The sequence below is a fragment of the Scyliorhinus torazame genome, chromosome 13, assembly GCF_047496885.1.
Source record: "Scyliorhinus torazame isolate Kashiwa2021f chromosome 13, sScyTor2.1, whole genome shotgun sequence".
Classification (NCBI taxonomy): domain Eukaryota; kingdom Metazoa; phylum Chordata; class Chondrichthyes; order Carcharhiniformes; family Scyliorhinidae; genus Scyliorhinus; species Scyliorhinus torazame.
The window spans coordinates 7,656,257-7,677,276 of NC_092719.1; the positions used below are offsets into that span (position 1 = coordinate 7,656,257).

Genomic DNA, 21,020 nt, shown 5'->3' on the forward strand with positions numbered 1-21,020 from the left:
CCTACATCCGGCAGCGACTGCTCGTAAACGGGGCAAAAGACCTCCAGGAGACGCTAACGCTCGCCTCCTCGCTGGAGGTGGCCCGACATAACTTGGGTACGTACCCCGCGGACTCTGCCAGCCCTCCCCCGGACTTCCTCAGACTCGCCCGTATTACAGGCCTGCGCCACGCGGCGACCCGCTCACCATGGGGGCACACCTTGCTACTTCTGCGGGCAGGGCCAGCACCCACGCCCACGCTGCCCAGCCCGCTCTGCGATCTGCAGCGACTGCGGGAAGAAAGGGCACTTTGCGAGGGTCTGCCTGGCCAGACCCAGGGGCCAGAAAAACAAAGAACAGCCGGCCCGAAAATCAGGCTCTCAGGCCTGCAGGCCTCGCAATGCTGCTGCGCACCGACCCGACACGTCCTCTTCTGACGCGTCATCAGCCTCGTGCGAATCATGGGAGCGGCCATCTGGTCGGCGGCCATCTTCTCGACCCGACACGTGCGACCAACGGATGCGGCCATTTTACGACTCCGACTACCCGCGACTGGGTGCGATCACCCTCGATCAAACTCGGCCAAAACACCTGCAGAACTCCATGATGCAGGTCCAGGTCAACGGGCGCGACCCTGCATGCCTCTTCGACTCCGGGAGCACGGAGAGCTTTATCCACCCTGAAACGGTAAGGCGCTGCTCCCTACGCACCCATCCCACATCCCAAACCATAGCCCTCGCATCCGGGTCCCACTCGGTACAAATCACGGGGTACTGTATGGCGGATCTCTCGATCCAGGGTGCCAGATACACCCGTTTCAAATTTCATATCCTCCCTCACCTCTGTGCCCCCCTGTTGCTCGGACTGGATTTCCAGTGCAGCCACCGAAGCCTGACACTGAAGTTCGGCGGACCCTTGCCCCCCCTCACGGTGTGCTGCCTTGCGACACTGAAAGTCGCACCCCCCTCGCTATTCGCTAACCTCACTCCCGACTGTAAGCCCGTCGCCACCAGGAGCCGGCGCTACAGTGCCCAAGATATGGCTTTTATCAAGTCAGAGGTCCAGCGTTTACTGGGAGAGGGGGTCATCGAGGCTAGCAACAGCCCTTGGAGAGCGCAAGTGGTGGTAGTCCGGTCCGGGGAGAAGAAACGGATGGTCGTGGATTATAGCCAGACCATAAACCGATTCACGCAGCTTGATGCGTACCCTCTTCCTCGCATCGCGGAAATGGTAAATCGGATCGCCCAATACCGAGTCTTTTCCACGGTCGACCTCAAATCTGCCTACCACCAGCTCCCCATCCGACCAAAAGACCGCCTCTATACTGCCTTCGAAGCAGCCGGCCGGCTCTTCCTCTTCCTCAGGGTCCCCTTTGGTGTCACAAATGGGGTCTCCGTCTTTCAAAGGGCGATGGACCAAATGGTGGACCAGTACGGTTTGCGGGCTACATACCCGTACTTGGACAATGTCACCATCTGCGGCCATGATCAGCAGGACCATGACGCTAACCTCAAAAAGTTCCTCCAGACCGCCCGAGCCCTTAACCTGACCTATAACGAGGGCAAATGCGTTTTCCACACCACCCGGCTGGCCATCCTCGGCTATGTCGTGGAAGACGGGGTCCTAGGTCCCGACCCCGACCGCATGCGCTCCCTTAAGGAACTCCCTCTCCCCCGCAGCCTCAAGGCCCTCAAACGGTGCTTGGGGCTTTTCTCCTATTACGCCCAGTGGGTCCCCAAGCATGCGAACAAAGCCCGCCCACTCCTAAAGACCACCACTTTTCCCCTCTCGGCTGAGGCTCAATTGGCCTTCAACCGCATCAAGGCCGACATCATCAAGGCCGCCATGCACGCGGTGGATGAAACCATCCCTTTCCAGGTAGAGAGCGATGCATCAGACATCGCCCTGGCTGCTACCCTCAATCAAGGAGGCAGACCAGTAGCGTTCTTCTCCCGAACCCTCACCGCCTCCGAGATTCGACACTCTGCAGTCGAAAAGGAGGCACAAGCCATTGTGGAGGCTGTGCGGTGCTGGAGACACTACCTCGCCGGTAGGAGGTTTACCCTCGTCACCGACCAACGGTCGGTCGCCTATATGTTCGATAACACGCAACGGGGCAAAATAAAAAACGATAAAATTTTGAGGTGGAGGATCGAACTCTCCACCTACTCGTACGATATCAAGTATCGTCCAGGGGAGCTCAACGAGCCCCCAGGTGCCCTGTCCCGCGGCACATGCGCCAACGCGCAGGAGGACCGCCTGCAAGCCATCCACAATGACCTCTGCCACCCGGGGGTTACCCGGCTCGTCCATTTCATCAAGTCCCGCAACCTACCTTACTCAACCAAGGAGGTCAAGGCCATGGTCAGGGCCTGCCAGGTCTGTGCGGAGTGCAAACCGCACTTCTATCGACCAGACAAGGTTCGGCTCGTGAAGGCCTCGGGCCCCTTTGAGCGACTGAGCGTGGACTTCAAGGGGCCCCTCCCGTCCACCAACCGTTATGCCTATTTCCTCACCGTGATCGATGAGTTCTCCCGTTTCCCATTCGCCATTCCCTGCACCGACATGACCTCAGCCACGGTGATTAAGGCACTGCACAGCATCTTCACCCTGTTCGGTTTCCCTGCTTATATCCACAGCGACCGGGGTACATCGTTCATGAGCGATGAACTGCGTCAGTATCTGCTCAGCAAAGGCATCGCCTCGAGCAGAACGACCAGCTATAACCCACGGGGAAACGGGCAGGTGGAGAGGGAGAACGCGACCGTGTGGAAGGCTGTCCTTCTGGCCCTGCGGTCGAGAAATATCCCAACCACCCGCTGGCAGGAGGTCCTACCCGATGCCCTACACTCCATTAGGTCACTCCTCTGCACGGCCACAAATGAGACCCCTCATGACCGATTGTTTCTCTTCCCCAGGAGGTCTACCTCCGGGGTCTCGCTTCCACCTTGGCTGACGGCTCCGGGACCTGTTCTTCTCCGGAGGCACGCGAGGAGCCATAAAACGGACCCCCTAGTTGAAAATGTCCGACTGCTCCACGCCAACCCCAGTTACGCCTACGTGGAGTACACCGACGGCAGGCAAGATACGGTTTCCCTCCGGGATCTGGCGCCCGCTGGATCCTCCACCACAGACGCCCCTTCCCGCGCCGCTCCCATGCAGGACCCGTCGCCCCCTACAACACACCCCCTTCCGGCCCTACCACCCGTTGGTGAGCTCCTACCATGCGCCCCCCCTTGCGCCCCCCCTTTACACACCCCGCCGGCGCCGGCTCCGCTACCCCCGGCCCTGCCTAGTTCCTCTGCCCCGACTCGAACCGAAGCTCCGACCGCTGTGCTCCCGGATGTGCCCTCAACTGGGACGTCCGTGCCCGCCGCACCACCGCCCGAATTGAGGAGATCGAGGAGGACGATCCGGCCGCCGAGACGGATGGACCTATGATGGCACTTCACCCCCGCCGGACTCCTTTTTAAACAGGGGGTGAATGTGATGAACGGTTACTGCCTTATCATCATGTAAGGTGATGTCCCCTTTAAGACCAGGCTTGGAACCCTGGGGACTCCGCCTCTGGCTCCGCCCATCTGGGAGCCATACATAAAGGCCTGCCTCATGGTCTGCATAGCAGTCAGCTCTCGTCCAAATCTGTAGCATAGTTATTAGCCTAATAAAGCCTTCTTTACAGTTTAATCTCTAAGCATCATTATTGAGGGTACCTCACCCAGTGAGTAACTGGACTCTGGATAGACCAGAATGTCCCAGTGAGTAACTGGACTCTGGATAGACCAGAATGTCTCCAGGTTTAATCACTAATCCTACACTGAGTTGTTATGGTAACTGTAAGAACAATTGGTCAAGGTGTATAGGTGAGAAAAGAACTAGGGTTGATAGCCAATCCCAAAAAGGCAAGGAATTTGCTGCTGACACTCATGAACAGTGGCCACATGGATCAATCTTTGAAAAAAATAGCAATGGAGATTGGATAAAAATAGCTTCTAATTATATATAATAAAATATCCACTGCTAATAATTGACATTTTGGTAATCGACTTGCTTGTCACATTGATGACCTTCCCAGCATAACACTAATGCCCAACTGGTTAGTTCCAATTATTAAAACTTCCCATCAATGTTGGAAACTGGAATTTTTAAAGTCTTTTAATGTTTACAACAAATACATTATATCTTCCACCAATATATGCAACTGTTCCAGAACCTTCACAGTTTGATCAAAACAAATATTGTCAATATGTTGTTTCATAATTGCACGCAGGACTCAGTAGATGTTTACATGATTTATCAACTGAAGACAAGCAAGTAATCTTTGAATTATACATGCACTGTGCATAGATTTTAAAAGCAGTACTTATTTCAGAATCATCATTGAAAAGATAGAAAATACGAAAATAATATACATAAATATAATATAAAAACCCATAGTATAAATTCAGGAGCCACTCATCTGTATAGTTGTATTTGGTACCACGAGAAACGTTTCACATTATGGAACAAGTGACCATCTTGTTCCCTTCGAGAGGCCATTCCACTCCAATGATAGCATGGGATCATTTACAGCTTTGTATATTTACTGCAAAACCTCTTAACCAGTCACGGCGGCTTGAGGGGGCAACAGAAGAAATGGACTTTCTAACCAGAGCAAAAAGTGAGTTGGTAAATTGATGGATGTGCAAGTACACTGGGTGGGATTCTCTGATCCTGAGGCTAAGTATTGATGCCGTCGGAAACGCAGTCCCGTTTCTCGACGGCGTCAACGCGGCCTCAGGATCAGCAATTCTGGCCCCTACAGGGGGCCAGCACGGCGCTGGAACGATCCACGCCGCTCCAGCTGCTGATCCTGTCGTGAACTGGGCGCCGCGGTGTCCGTGCATGCGCAGTGGGGCATGCGCAGTGGGGCATGCGCAGTGGGGCATGCGCAGTGGGGCATGCGCAGTGGGGCATGCGCAGTGGCTCCCTTCTCCGCTCCGGCCCCGACGCTACACGGCGCAGGGCTACAGGGGACGGCGCGGGAGACAGGAGGCCCCCAGCCAGAGAGGCCAGCCCGCCGCTCGGTGGGTCCCGATCACAGGCCAGGCCACCCCAGGCGTCGGGCCCGCGCGCCCCCCCCCACCCCCCACCCCACAGGCTGCCCCCGGACCCTTCCACGCCGAGGTCCCAGCGGCTGAGAACAGGTTAGAACGGCGTTGGTGGGACTCAGGTTTTTTTATGACAGCCACTCGGCCCATCCCGGGCCGAGAATTGGCCAGGTGGGCTGCGTAGAGCAGCCCCCGACCGGTGCTGCGCCAATCGGTGCTTAAATGAGCCTCACACAGTCCAAAGTCAATGGATTCTCCCGTCCACTGCCCACGTGTTTCTTGGCTGTGCGCCGTTCTCTGGCGGTGGGATCCTCTACTGCCGCCGCTTGTCAATGGGATTTCCCATTGAAGCAATGCTACCGGGACACCCGTGGGCGGGGATACACTGCCGACAGGAACAGAGGCTCCTAACGGCTGGAGAATCCGGCCAGTATCTTGTTTGCAGGGCAAGATTCAGTGGAATATTGGGTTATGACTTTGTACAACTGAACTCGGGAGTGTTTGCTGTGCTGTATTTTTTATGAATTAAGTAGACCCAATTATTTTTTTCCCAATTAAGGGGCAATTTAATAATAATCTTTATTGTCACAAGTAGGCATACATTAACACTGCAATGACGTTACTGTGAAAAGCGCCTAGTCGCCACATTCCGGCGCCTGTTCGGGTACACTGAGGGAGAATTCAGAATGTCCAAATTACCTAACAGCACGTCTTTCGGGACTTGTGGGAGGAAACCGGAGCACCCGGAGGAAACCCACGCAGACACGGGGAGAATGTGCAGCCTCCTCACAGACAGTGACCCAAGCCGGGAATCGAACCCGGGACCCTGACGCTGTGAAGCAACAGAGCTACCCACTATGCTACCCGAATTCAGCATGGCCAGTTCACCTACCCTGCACATCTTTGTGTTGTGGGGGTTGAGACCCACGTAGACACGGGGAGAATGTGGAAACTCCACACGGACAGTGGCCCGGGGCCGGGATCCAACCTGGGTTATCAGGGTTGGGAGTGTTAGCTGTGCTATTGATCGAGAAGGAGATTATGCTGATTTAAACATTTAGAAAAACTCTTATGTAAAAAAAAAAAGCATATTACTGAGAAAGGTGGGTAGGATTGTGAGAAAAATGTGACTTGAAGACAAAAGTGACCACCATTGTAAACTGGTCAGTAAAGTGTTTAAGAAATGGAACTGAATAAAGGCATGTTTGACCTGAATTTGTGCAGATTATAGAAAATATATTACAATGCCATTCATACACTTAAACAAAAAAAATTCAATAACTGCATCCCATTTGTACAAAACCTGCTTTGAAATGGAAGGATAATCGAAGAGCTGAGAAAATAAAGGTCTTACTGGAAATAGGTTTGACAATTATTTTGTAGAAAATGGCAATTATTGCTACCTTTTCAGGTAGGTTCTCCCACTGGGCGATGTTGCTCTAATGGTGTCAATTCCAGAGACTCTCCCTGTGCGTCAACCTCCAGGCGTAACTCCATTCAAAATATTTCAGGAGCGAAGCACGCCTTCAAAACAGCTCTGAAGCCACCAAGTCCTGGGGAACCAGGCTGCAAACTGAGAACACTGGGACCAGGGGGAAGGTGGCCAAGTCACGGGACCAGAAATTACTGGACTAGTAATCCAGAGGCCTACAGGCTAATATTCTGGGGGACATGGGTTCAAATGGGCCGCACGGTAGCACAAGTGGATAGCACTGTGGCTTCACAGCGCCAGGGTCCCAGGTTCGAGTCCCCGCTGGGTCACTGTCTGCGCGGAGTCTGCATGTTCTCCCTGTGTCTGCGTGAGTTTCCTCTGAGTGCTCCGGTTTCCTCCTACAGTCCAAAGACGTGCAGGTTAGGTGGATTGGCCATGATAAATTGTCCTGAGTGACCAAATCAAAGGTTAGGAGGGGTTACTGGGTTACGGGGATAGGGTGGAAGTGGGGGCTTAGGTGGGTCGATGCAGACTCGATGGGCTGAATGGCCTCCTTCTGCACTGCATGTTTTATGATTCTGTGAAATCCCAGCACAGCAGCTGGCAGAATTTAAATTCAATTAAAGAAATATGGAATATAAAGCTGGCCTTTGGAATGGTGACTGTGAAATGGTCATGGATGGTTGTTAAAAACCCGTCCAGCTTTGAGGGAAGGAAATCTGCCATCCTTACCCGGTATGGCCTACACCTGACTCTAGACACACAGCAGTGTGGGTGACTCACTGCATTCCGCAAAGACCTGGCTAGTCACTTGGTGTTGAGCTTCCAGAGTGTTGTTGGAGCTGCACTCATTCAGGCAAGTGGAAATTTAATCACACTCCAGAATTGTGCCTTGTCGGTGGACAGGCTTGGTGGGCGGGGGGGGGGGGGGGGGGGGGGGGGGGGGTTATTTCTAGCCTCTGACCTTCTCTTGTAGCCACAGTATTTATACGGCCAGTCCAGTTCAATCTCTGGTCAATGGTAACCCCCAGGATGTTGATAGTGCGAGATTCTGTGATGGTAATGCCATCGAATGTCATGGGATGATGGTTTGGGACCCTCTTATTGGAGAAGCTCATTTGCCGGGCACTTGTGTTGCGTGAATGTAACTTGCCACTTGTCAGCCCAGGCCTGGATATTGCCCAGGTCTTGCAGCATTTGGACACGGACTGCTTCAGTATCTGAGGAGTCACATAATCATTGGGTAAGAGTAGAACCAAACCAGTTACTGAACAGGGCAATGGGAAAACCATTGGGTTAATCACCCAATCTTGCTTAATGTCAAAGGTTGCAGGGTGGTTGAATAGGATAAAGAAGACCATGTGTGCAGTCACACACAATGCCTCTTTTGACCTTAGTTAGGATTGGGTCGGTGCTGTGAGATAGGTGGATTGATTCAAATGAAATTCTAGATAAGCACAGACCCCTCTAGATGAGGGGACAATCCACTCATACACCTTGTGCAGTAAAGAGAGGTTGGAGCGGAGGCAGTAACCAATGAAAACAGGATGGTCAGTGCCAGGGTGGTGCAGCATGTAATGACTGAGATTTTGACAGGGCCCGAAGAAGTGAGCGAAATATTTACAACGTCAGTGTGGTTTCCTGCAGTCTGGTTAGCTCACAATGAACTCAATGAAGTCCCACTCTGGGCAAAGACCCACCCCCAGAATTGACACCCGACAAATCAGTCAAGCCGGGAGAGGACGATCCCACTCTTGTCAGTGATAAAGGAGAAATTGTTGGTAAGAATTGCATTTTCACCTAAAAATAAACATTTTGAACAAAACGTTCATCCCATACTTTCTTTGCCCTCAAGTGGGATTTAAAAATTGTAGTTTGTTCATAAATTTAATGTTTTAGATTACAACTTCAGCAGAATGATATTCACCAACAGATACTAGTGACACTTAAGGTATTACTTAACACGAGAGAAAGTGTCCTCTATACAATATATGATCGCGTTTTGAATGTAATACAAACAAAAAGATCAAGCGACGTTCCATCTTTGAACTTTGATTTGAGGTGCAATGCATTCTGTCCTATTCTTTGATACATAACAGGCAGGTTAATCCACTTCCTTTAGTTTGTGACTGACCCAACTTGTTTTGCTGAGGGATTAGTTTGTTTCCGAATGCTTTGACAGTTTTTTTCCCACTTGTGCATGGCCTAAATGTTGGCTTTTGGAGGGACAGAACATCTCTCCATTGGCATTTTTAGTTTGTAGTTTGGCCAGGTACAATCTAACAGTTCAAGTCCGAACTGCCTTGGTTTAACACAAAGAAGGGGCATCAAAAATACATATTCCATCAGATGTGGGTACGGGTTTTGGTGAGTATTTCACTTTGCTTCATGTAAACAAGTTATTTAAGCAACTTCTCACAGACGGAGACTGTGCAGGGACAGTTGAGCAAATGGTGAAAGTTGAGAAACAACCATTAGTAATTTACACTCCTCCTCATCAGGACTTATTGAGTTACATTGTTGGTGATGTTGCGACATTGAAGCTAGACAACAATGATGGAGGTAATTAACTTTCCGACAAGCTCGGTAACCCAAGATTCACCAATATTTCCGTGGGATATTCTGCAATGTTCAAATTGCACAACAGAATGATCCAAATCTGTTTCACTTACTCTGGTCAACAATGTCATCTTCATTAGCTTTCCTTGGCCCCCATCTAACAGAAAAATATCAATGAAGATATGCTAACGTTTTCAGGCTTCCTGGTAAATGTGCCATTATGACCACGGAACATAAAGCTAGCTATCATTCATCAACTGTTTTGCATTTTAAAGAAATCCTTTTGGTTCTAAAGGCAGCGTATAAGAAGGATCACCTTCCTTATTTTGAACAAAAGGCATTATAAATATTCCTGAAAGGTGTTGGCCAAGTTTTCACTGAATGTCATTGTTCCTCAGCAAACCCAATTTCCGTAATGCTTCTTTGCGAGATTCATCTGACGCGCCACGGCCGGAGAACTGAACTGTTACTCCTTGAGGCCTAAATCCCGCTGGTTTTTGAATGGACCGTGACCTGTGTATTCCCGAAATATTTAATTTTGTGCTCGGATGAGGAATCCCTTTAGTTTCAGGCTTGGGACTGAGAGCTTTCAGAGGTGGTGTAACAGGGACAGGACTAGCCACAGGAGTGCCGTTGGTTACAGGTGACATCTGCAGCAACTGAGCGGAAGGTGAATTTCTGACCTTTGAACTGAAGCCATTGGGAATATTCAAATCCGTCACGTTGTATTCTTTGACCGGTCCTAGCTTTGACAGAGCCCCACCCCTTGTTTGGATGGATACCGCTTCTTTGAAAGACAAGCTTCTTCTTGGCGGAACAACTTTCGGTTGCTGGTCATCTAGTTCAGCAACAAGGAGGCTTGTACCGCCCAGGTTGGCCAACACTTGTGCTTTGCGATCTTGCACTTTAACAGCAGCTTTGGAGATGGTGTCGCTGTAACCCCTGCTTGGCACAGAAATGCTAATGTTGGATGGGAACTTTTGGAGCTTCGCATTTTTGTAATGAAACTCCTGACTCTCAGTCGGAGAGGTTGAATTCATTTGGTCTTTCTCATAAGTGAATCGTTTGCTTTCCGCCGGGGACACGGGCGACGTGGTCCCATTCCCAACTTGTTTCTCTGCAATCTTCTGTGCGATAACCACCGGAGTTGGCACTGATCCAGGTGGCCTGTCTGGGCTGTAGGATGCTCCGGCCAGCACCATTTCCGATTCAAGAGAAGTTCTCTCAAAGCTCCGTTGTTTTTTAAGCAGTGCTGGCGCTGCATTCTTAGCGGGAAGCGGGAGCTCTGGCTGTTTCAGCTGAGGTTTCTCTTCAATTGTCCGCACCTCCTCTTTCCGAGGTACATCAACTAAAATAAAGGAAAAATGGTTTTGAAATGTTGGAAGATGCCCCATTGAACTTTAAATTCTCACATGCGCAACTTCAATTAGAGTAGTTAATTCTACTCTAATTATCATTGGATATGTGAAGACAAGTTCTTCCTAACATGAAGACACCGGCCTGTAATTACTGAGGCTACAACCATGGTGGTTATGAACATAGGAATTGTACTTGGCATTAACCTTGTTGGAGCTTGCAGGATGGATGGGAGAGAACCACGTTAGCAACTAGGGGGAAGGTTAGGGCCGCAGGCTCATCTGTAGCACTAATTGTCCCCCCTGCGTGAGAAAATTCTGGTCCCCACCTGTCCATGTGCAGGAGCCTCCCCAAACCCAAAATTGTTACAAACAGCCCAGAACTCTGGGCAGTAATCAAGCTGCACATCTGGCTAAAATAACTATTTGTTTTTACTTCTTATAGAGGCTGCAGTCGACTTTCCCAACCAGGACCTCACCATTAGTGCCCACGAATGTCCCTGTGGAAACAGGTACATCTCATTTCACAGTACCCAGTGGTCAGTATTCCTGCCTGATCCCAGCTTAGGAAGGCCACCTTCCCGTAACATGCCTTGTAAAAGGATAACTGGAATCCCATTGGAATATTGGCTCCACTAATTCCAATGTGTATATGTCACGACTGCCTACACCTTTCTCACGACCCATTTTTTTTTTTTTAATTTACAGAACACAATTTTTTTTTTCCAATTAAGGACCAATTTAGCACGGCCAATCCGGGGTCACAGTTTAAAAATGAGGGGTTTCCCCATGTAATTTTAAAAACTTTTATTCCAATTAAGGGGCAATTTAGCACGGCCAATCCACCTACCCTGCACATCTTTGGGTTGTGGGGGTGAAACCCACGCAGACACAGGGAGAATGTGCAAAGCCCACACGGAGAGTGACCCGGGATGAACCAGAGGCGACAGAAGGAACGGCTGCATAATGCATGGTTAGGATTGGAATGTACTGCCTGAAAGGGCTGTAGATGTAGATTAATTGTGTCTTCAAGAGGGAATTGGAGGAGAAACAAATTGCAGTAATATGGGGAAAGAAAGGGGGAGTGGAATTAACTGGAGACAGTGCAGATTCAATGGGTCTCAAATCGCCTCCTTCTGTCCTGCAATATTTGTTTCTATAAAGTGATCCAAATAACTAAACTGATAAAAGGGAGGAAGTCTATATTGCAAAACTCAACAGTAATCCATGGTGTAGCAACAACTATCGTTGATGTAACTGAAGAAAGGGGTACCCATTTACTTTAGTTTAAAAGCCTGGTTGAAGAACAAAGGCCGCAAGTGGAGGATGTCAGCATGGCCGGAAGGAGAGTGGGAAAGAATATGAAATAAATCAGGAGTGGTTCGCTGATGTTTGAAAGACTGATTGGGAGCGCCAGAACTTTGAAACAGAGCTAGCGTGGAAGGCAATGAGGGAGTCTTGATTTGAACTCAGTGAGGGTGCAGGGAAGAGGGAGAAATTCTAGCCGTTGATCATACCTGGTAGCACATTGTCATATTTCGGTATACTTTCTGTTGTCCGAGATCGGGTTGCCACTAAATCAATGATTTCTTCATTTCCTGAGTTGATCTGGGTTGGTGTGGTTGGATCTTCACTTTTGACACTGCAAACGGAGCAGCTTTCCTCCAAATCAACCTTCAGGGAATCCAACGTTGTCTCGAAGAACAGGATGCATTCCTTTTCCTCGTGAGACATGTAATTCATGAAGTCATCATCCTACAGGCAACAAAGCCCAACAATTAGGCCCCAAAAAAACCAAAACTACGAATGCAAGAAGTCAAAGCAAAATAGTAAACGCATTCAAAAAAAACAGAGCAAATCATTCAATTATTGACAAAGGCTGGTCAATGGGCTGACCTTTTCATCACCCCAGTCGCGTGTTTCTTGGTGGTGCGCAATTCAGAGAGAATCGCAGCGGCCAGAGAATTCCGACCAATGTTTCCAGTGTGACCCTTCATCAGGATAATGAGGGCTCCGTGAATATATCTTTCTCCTTGTACATGTGGACAGTGGTTGAGGACAGTGGTTTCATTGGCACTGAAGTGCTTTGAATGAAATGAAATGAATGAATGAAAATGAAAATCGCTTATTGTCACAAGTAGGCTTCAAATGAAGTTACTGTGAAAAGCCCCTAGTCGCCACATTCCGGCGCCTGTTCGGGGAGGCTGTTACGGGATATCCCGTCCCGAGGCTGTGAAATGCAAGACTTCTCTTCTTTCATTCATTCTTTCTATCTATCGGATCCTGACTGGGCCGCTGTTTGTTCGCAGCTTTGAATGTGACAAAAAGCTTCTTTTTAAAAAAAATTTAGAGTACCCAATTTTTGTTTTCCAATTAAGGGGCAATTTAGCGTGACCAATCCGCCTAGCCTGCAGATCTTTGGGTTGTGGGGGTGAAACCCACGCAAACACGGGGAGAATGTGCAAACTCCACACGGACAGTGACCCGGGACCAGGATTCAAACCCGCGTCCTCAGCGCCGTAGGCAGCAGTGCGAACCACTGTGCCACATGCTGCCCCCCAAAAGGCTATTTTTAACACTCGGCTCCATGTGAAGGCGATAACCTCGACCTAAGATTGGCAATCACCAGATGGTTAGTGGATTTTAAAAAATAATTTAAAAGTTCCCCCCCCAATTAAGGGGCAATTTAGCGAAGCCAATCCACCTCCCATGCACAGTTTTGGGTTGTGGGGACATCCTGTAGAATTGTATCCAACCACGAATTATTGGTTCTGTAGCTACCACAATCTACTGTCACATAGGATAGGCAAGATGCAGAAGCAAATAGATTGAGGGGGAGAGCTGACTGGTGGCAATTTAACCTGAGGATCACCCCACTTCAGGGGAGGGGCAAGGTAGAGAAGGCGGGGCCTTTAGGAAATAACCTCAGCCGGTACGGGAATTGTCCCTGTGAAAATGAGGGAAAGACATGGCAAGATTAGGGACCCATGGATGACAGGTGAAATTGTGAGATTAGCTAGGAGGAAAAAGGACGCATACATAAGGTCTAGGCAACTGAAGACAGCCGAAGCTTTGGAAGAATATCGGGAATGTAGGACCAATCTGAAACGAGGAATCAAAAGGGCTAAAACGAGTCATGAAATATCTTTAGCAAACAGGGTTAAGGAAAATCCCAAAGCCTTTTATTCATATATAAGGAGCAAGAGTGTAGCTAGAGAAAGGGTTGGCCCACTCAAGGACAAAGGAGGAAAGTTATGCATGGCGTCAGAGAAAATGGGTGAGATTCTTAACGAGTACTTTGCATCGGTATTCACCAAGGAAAGGGACATGACGGATGTTGAGGTTAGGGATGGATGTTTAAATACTCAAGGTCAAGTCGGCATAAGGAGGGAGGATGTGTTGGGTAAAAGGCTTTAAAGTGGACAAGTCCCCAGATCCGGATGGGATCTATCCCAGGTTACTGAGGAAAGTGAGAGGGGAAATAGCTGGGGCCTTAACAGATATCTTTGCAGCATCCTTGAACACAGGTGAAGTACCAGAGGACTGGAGAATTGCTAATGTTGTCCCCTTGTTCAAGAAGGGTAGCAGGGATAATCCAGGTAATTATAGACCGGTGAGCCTGACGTCAGTGGTAGGGAAGCTGCTGGAGAAGATACTGAGGAATAGGATCTATTCCCATTTGGAAGAAAATGGGTTTATCAGTGATCAGCAACATGGTTTTGTGCAGGGAAGGTCTTGTCTTACCAACTTAATAGAATTCTTTGAGGAAGTGACAAAGTTGATTAATGAGGGAAGGGCTGTAGATGTCATATACATGGACTTCAGTAAGGCGTTTGATAAGGTTCCCCATGGTAGGCTGATGGAGAAAGTGAAGTCTCATGGGGTCCAGGGTGTACTAGCTAGATGGATAAAGAACTGGCTGGGCAACAGGAGACAGAGAGTAGTAGTGGAAGGGAGTTTCTCAAAATGGAGAACTGTGACCAGTGGTGTTCCACAGGGATCTGTGCTGGGACCACTGTTGTTTGTGATATACATAAATGATCTGGAGGAAGGTATAGGTGGTCTGATTAGCAAGTTTGCAGATGACACTAAGATTTGTGGAGTAGCAGGTAGTGAAGGGGACTGTCAGAGAATACAGCAGAATATAGATAGATGGAGAGTTGGGCGGAGAAATGGCAGATGGAGTTCAATCCGGGCAAATGCGAGGTGATACATTTTTGGAAGATCCAATTCAAGAGCGAACTATACGGTAAATTAAAAAGCCCTGGGGAAAATTGATGTACAGAGAGATCTGGGTGTTCAGGTCCATTGTACCCTGAAGGTGGCTGCGCAGGTCGCTAGAGTGGTCAAGAAGGCATGCTTTCCTTCATCGGAAGGGGTACTGAGTACAAGAGTTGGCAGGTCATGTTACAATTGTATAAGACTTTGGTTCGGCCATATTTGGAATACTGCGTACAGTTCTGGTCGCCACATGACCAAAAGGATATGGATGCTTTGGAGAAGGTGCAGAGGAGGTTCACCAGGATGTTGCCTGGTATGGAGGGCGCTAGCTATGAAGAGACGTTGAGTAGATTAGGATTATTTTCATTAGAAAGACGGAGGTTGAGGGGGGACCTCATTGAGGTCTACAAAATCATGAGAGGTAGAGACAGGGTGGATAGCAACAAGCTTTTTCCCCCAGAGTGGGGGACTCAATTACTAGGGGTCACGAGTTCAAGGTGAGAGGGGAAAAGTTTCAGGGAGATATATGTGGAAAGTTCTTTACGCAGAGGGTGGTGGGTGCCTGGGACGCATTGCCGGCGGAGGTGGTAGAGGCGGGCACGATAGCATCATTTAAGATGTATCTAGACAGATACATGAACGGGCGGGGAACAGAGGGATACAGATCCTGAGAAAATAGGCGACAGTTTTAGATCAAGGATCTGGATCGGCGCAGACTTGGAGGGCCGAAGGGCCTGTTCCTGTGCTGTCATTTTTCTTTGTTCTTTGAACCCACGCTGCTGGCGCCGCTCTGCATCACGAACCAGCTGTCTAGCCCACTGAGCTAAACCGGCTTAGCTTACAGGGAGGGCAGAAGAGGTTTTTTTTTTTGAAAGGCAGGAAATTATTAATAAGAAGACATCAAATGTGACATTGTGATTTGTGATGTTTTGAGTTTCCAAGGTTACAGCAGTTTGTGGCTGTGACCCAGATTTTAAACGCAAGCGATTGACAGAAAATACATCAAAAGCCCCTCAATTTACAACAGCAAAAAGAAAATTAACAATCTGCATTTAGAAACTGCCACATAACTGCAGGTATAAAATTGCAAGTTTAAATTGCAGTTTACTGACTGTATTGGTCCAACTCTGCAGCACGAGCTTCTGCACGCTTTATTACAGGCTGACTGTAACTTGCAGAATAAATCACTGCACTTCAAAGTAATGTGAAGGACATGAAGCATTTGGGGAGGTTTCTGAATGATTTGGCAAGGGGTCATTTCAATCTGTCCTTCAAAAGAAATGTGCTCAAGTCCAGAATTGGGGCAGAAATCCACGACGTTCCGACTCAAGCAAAAGGGCCCTGCCCACTGTACTATGGTATAGTCCCATTGGTAAAAGACCGAGGTAGTCAAGCTGCATAAAGTCTGAATCTTTAATTTGCCATTGGTCTGCCAAAGGCAATAACACTTACCAAATTGGAGTTCTTGGATCTCGATCCGAATCCACTGTCTTCACTTCCCATTCTCTCAATGCCGGGCAGCTTGCTCCTTAGTGAAACATCGTAGTCCATCTTGGAATAACTCGACTCAACTGGCATTGCAGGTCAACTCCAGCCCGCAGTAAGAACTTGTAATGGAATATTATCAACGTGTATCCCTGGTGTTCGTTCTAACTGGAGATTCCTCCTGTGGGGTGGGGGTGAAAAATAAAAGATTTAAAAAAGTTACAAAACCCTCAGTTCCCAAGACATTTTAAAGATAGGTTTCTCAGCTGTTTCTCTCTGCTGTCGATGATATCTCCGCTAGAATGGCGCATTCCCGGGGTGAGGCAGGCCAGAAGATTCTCTGGAACAGAGGAGGCTGAGGGCTAATTCAACTGAAGTGTGTAAAATTCTGAGGGGCTTATGTAGAGTGGATAGGAAGAAGCAGTTTCCCTTAGCATTGTGGCTAATGGGGGCACAGATTTCAAGTGATTAGTAGAAGTATTAAAGGGGAGTGGGAGTATGTATGTCACCCAGTGGGTGTAGGTGGTCCTGAACTCACCTGTCTGAAAGGCTGATAGAGGCCAAAACTCTCATGGTGTTTTTAAAGATCTCGATATGCACTTAGAAGTGCATTGTCTAAAGTGGCGAACCCAAGAACTGGAAGCTGGATTCGGCTGGAAAGCTCTTTCACGAGCATGGAGATACAAATGGACAGGACGACCTACTTCTGTGCTTTTAACTTTCTCAATTTGTATCCGGAGGTTCGTGTCCTGGTTCAAGCAGAGTTAATTGTTCTCATGCAGAGTTAGCAGCATGGGAGCTGATGGTGAACTGGTCAAGGGGCAGGGGAAACGGTTAATGAGAGTTTGTAGAAGGGTGGGGTATGACATTGTGGGATAGTCAGACTGGAGAGGTAGCAAGATGGAGGGGTTTTTAAGCTGCTGGTTGGATTTTTTTGCTGTAATGTGCATTCGCACCATCTTTTTATCACTGGTCGGAATCCTCCCCTGGTCTGTAAATTTCAGCTACTTCGCAATGTTTACTTGTTAAATCAATTACATCATTTTCAGCCAAAGACAACCAAGTTCAAACCTTAAAACGTTGTTTTGTACATCTCAGAGTTGAACAACAGGACATATTTCCAACATACCAATACAAGCTGAAGTGACCACAAACATCTGGGTCCTTTTATAACAGCTTCACAATGTGGTGTGGCTTCTGAACCAGCGCTTGTCTCCTCGGTTGAAGCTGGTTTCTAACCTTATGCTTTGAATATTAAACTCCGTGGGATGGCAAGCTCCATTACATGGGAGGAGTGAGAGGGAGGGTTATGAACAGTGTGTAGTTTCAAGTTGAATTTGTGTGTTACAAAAGGTAAAAATGGTTTCAGTTTCATTTAGGTGTGCTTTATGAACCTTGGTGCCTGGATAGTTTTGTGACTGAAAATGTCACAATGAGTTTGTTAATGCACATTTTTAATGAGGTCTTACAACCCCGAAAGTTAAATGGATGGGTTAAAAGGGGTGAATATGTTTTGTAATTCTGGTAGAAAAACTTTACTGTTGTTTAACGACAGTGATCCAGGGATATAAACACAGCAAAGGCATGAGTTGAGGGAGGGGTGCTCAGTGTGTGTGCCAGAGAGAAGACAACGATTTTAAGCTCTCTGAAAAGAAAAAAATTACAAGGGATCTACAAGGTTATTGGGACAGTAATAAACTGAATAATCAAGTTAGAGGACAAAGTGATCAGTTCAGCAGAGGTGCTACTGGAAGACGGAGTCTGTTTCCTCTGCGGTTAAAGAAATAGTGAGTTTAGAGTGTGGTTTTGGGGTCTCTCAGGGTTTCTCAGGGTCTCTCAGGGAGAGACACAAGTTGGGAGAGAAGCATCAAGCAAATGCTCAAGAATTCATCAGAAGGTCCGTGTGGAGTTTGCACATTCTCCCCATGTCTGCGTGGGTTTCATCCCCCACAACCCAAAGATGTGCAGGTTAGGTGGATTGGCCACGCTAAATTGCCCCTTAATTGGAGAAAAAATAATTGGGTATTCTAAATTTAAAAAAGAAATCATCAGAAGAAATCCATTTGCAACAGTGCCAGTCCAAAGTGAGACGCCTTCGTGCCAAGCTAGTGGTAACTCTTCACTGGTTTATATGTGTCTGTCAAGATATTGCTGAAGTGAAGGACTAGTGGGAATTTGAACAGTCTTCTTACCGAGATTTTTCCAACCTTTTAACCTGGTGTAAAAAAAGCCCACTCTACCTCAACTACAAGAATAAAATATTTAATCGAATCATAGAATCCCTGGGGTGGTACGGTGGCGCAGTGGTTAGCACTGCTGCCAACGGCGCTGAGGGCCCAGGTTCGATCCTGGCCCCGGGTCACGGTCTGTGTGGAATTTGCACAGTCTCCTCAAGTCTGCGTGGTCCCGCCCCCAAAATCCCAAAAGATGTGCAGGTTAGATGGATTGGCCACGCTAAATTGCCCCTTAATTGGAAAACAATAATTGGATACTCTAAATCTATTTTTTTTTTTAAATCATAGAATCCCTATAGTGCAGAAGGAGGCCATTCAGCCCATTGAGCCTACAGTGACCCTCTGAAAGAGCACCTAACCAGGCTGCCACCCTATCCCTGCAACCCCGTAAGCACGCTTAACCCGCACGGTAGCATTGTGGATAGCACAATTGCTTCACAGCTCCAGGGTCCCAGGTTCGATTCCGGCTTGGGTCACTGTCTGTGCGGAGTCTGCACATCCTCCCCGTGTGTGCGTGGGTCTCCTCCGGGTGCTCCGGTTTCCTCCCACAGTCCAAAGATGTGCAGGTTCGGTGGATTGGCCATGATAAATTGCCCTTAGTGTCCAAAATTGCCCTTAGTGTTGGGTGGGGTTACTGGGTTATGGGGATAGGGTGGAGGTGTGGACCTTGGGTAGGGTGCTCTTTCCAAGAGCCGGTGCAGACTCGATGGGCCGAATGGCCTCCTTCTGCACTGTAAATTCTATGAAATCTATTAATTATCTCTGGATGACCAATCCACCTAACCTGCACATCATTGGACTTTCTAAAAACACTAGCAGACTCCTATGAATATGATTAGTAACTTTGCTCTCTGGTTCTAAAAAAAAAGTTAGGGATCTTTCAAGCCAGGTTCCACTCTGGGATTGGCTGGAACCATAACAAGGGGTAGAAAGGACAACAGTATACTCAATGTTTCTATGATAGCAGACTAAGTTGCTAGTATTGTTACAGTCGCCCGCTCAGCTCTCAACAGTGGCTAAGAGACTGGACCAGATACGTTTTAAGATGGTGCAGAAAGATCGATTCGTTCCAAGAGTGGTAATATAAGAAATAGGGGTTGGTTATTGAGAACAAACTTTATTAAAACAAAACAAAATTTAAACTTTCAACTTCAACACTACCAGATTACACGTAGTTTCTCAACCTCAACACACTAGTTCCCATTAAACAGCACTTTCAATAAACATGAAGCTCTCATGCAGAAAAATCTGTTTATGTGACAGTAAACAAATCCAATCCAATCCAATCACACCACCAGACAAAGGCAATACTTGCATTTATGAAGCAATTTTTCTTCTGTTAGGAACATTCATCCTGAACCCTTTCCCAAAGCCTGCCTCCATGGCAATGACCTCTCTCGGTCTATTTCTAAAGCCTTCTTCTCTACCGGTTTAAAACAGGGTTCTATTCTCTCTCTCTCTCGAAGCTCCACCCAGCCGCTCAATCAAAGGCTCTCTGCTGAGATTTCCAGACTTGAACCCATCATCGTTATTTTGGCTTTCGAGTTTGTGAAACTCAGTTAGTAATTGTTCTTCCCAAACAAGCCATTATTTGTTTCAAACAATTAAATAGTCAATGATATACTTCTGCCTTATCCCACATAACTGGAAATGTTATCAGTGGGAACGGACTTTGAAAAGAGTTACTGAGTTTAATGCTGATTACTATTAGTTGGGACACAGTACAAGATGCTTCAATGATCGTGTCACGTCAACTCTGTCAATCCAGTTTAGTGAAACAATGAAGGTGACTCAGCATTCAATTTGCAAACCAGCCACATAAACCTGGAGGACTGCTCACTATTGGGGCTCGCGGTGGCATGGGAAGTACCCAACTCAACTAATCCACCCACAGGAGATTGGAAGACTGACTTTGGATTACTGGGGGGAGGTTTAGTGCCACCCACGAGTGAGATGGAGACCGCTAGAGAGAGGTTTAAAAAAAAATTAAAACCTCAAACCTGACCCACAATCTGCCCATCTGGTTTTAACAGAGTTGGCGACTGATTCCTTCGGGGCAAGCCAGTCTCTGAATCTTTTACGAAGGGGAGGACTGCCTGCTCCTCTTCAAATAGTGGCAGGAGATCATTTGTATCCACTGGAATAATCAGTTTTACGCCTCATCTGAAAATGTTACCCTCCGACAATGCAGCGTCAACCGAGATTATGTGCTTAAATCCTGGAGTGGGGTTTGAATTCGCAACCTTCTGACTCATAACCAACATTCCTGTGGCATGGAGATGATTGGAAATAGAGAATTAAATTGGGTAATGCCAACATGATTTGATGCTCAGAATGACGATGTGAGGAATGTTGGCCTGTCTTGGGCAATACCAGTGTCAGCATCAAACATACTCCAGAGGAAAAATCTTTTAATGTATTTTATTCCAAACATATTTTAAAAAATTAAAAAAACATAAATAACCGGGGAACACCCCCCAACTCAACAGTCTATACAGGTTTCCCCCTCTCCCCCCCCCCCCCCCCCCCCCCGAACGAACAATCCCTCGGACATGGACACGAACAATCCCCATCGTGCCTCAAAGCCCTCCGCTGAACCCCTCAATGAAAAATTGATTTTCTCCAACTGGAGTAAGTCATACAGGTTTCCTAGTCAGGCCGCCTC

The 21,020-nt window shown here is 47.9% G+C and overlaps 1 protein-coding gene across 1 annotated transcript in view; it reads right to left on the reverse strand.

Annotated features, from left to right (window-relative positions):
* Window positions 1-4,116: 4,116 nt before the first annotated feature.
* The window catches only part of LOC140387831 (proline and serine-rich protein 2), a 58,976-nt gene continuing 42,072 nt past the window's right edge, over window positions 4,117-21,020 (reverse strand). The window contains exons 2-4 of the mRNA XM_072471015.1: window positions 16,089-16,302; window positions 11,933-12,170; window positions 4,117-10,408 (exon numbers count right to left, since the gene is read on the reverse strand). Coding sequence (XP_072327116.1) covers window positions 9,435-10,408; window positions 11,933-12,170; window positions 16,089-16,214 — 1,338 coding nt within the window. The 5' untranslated portion in view covers window positions 16,215-16,302 and the 3' untranslated portion in view covers window positions 4,117-9,434. The remainder of the gene's footprint in view (window positions 10,409-11,932; window positions 12,171-16,088; window positions 16,303-21,020) is intronic.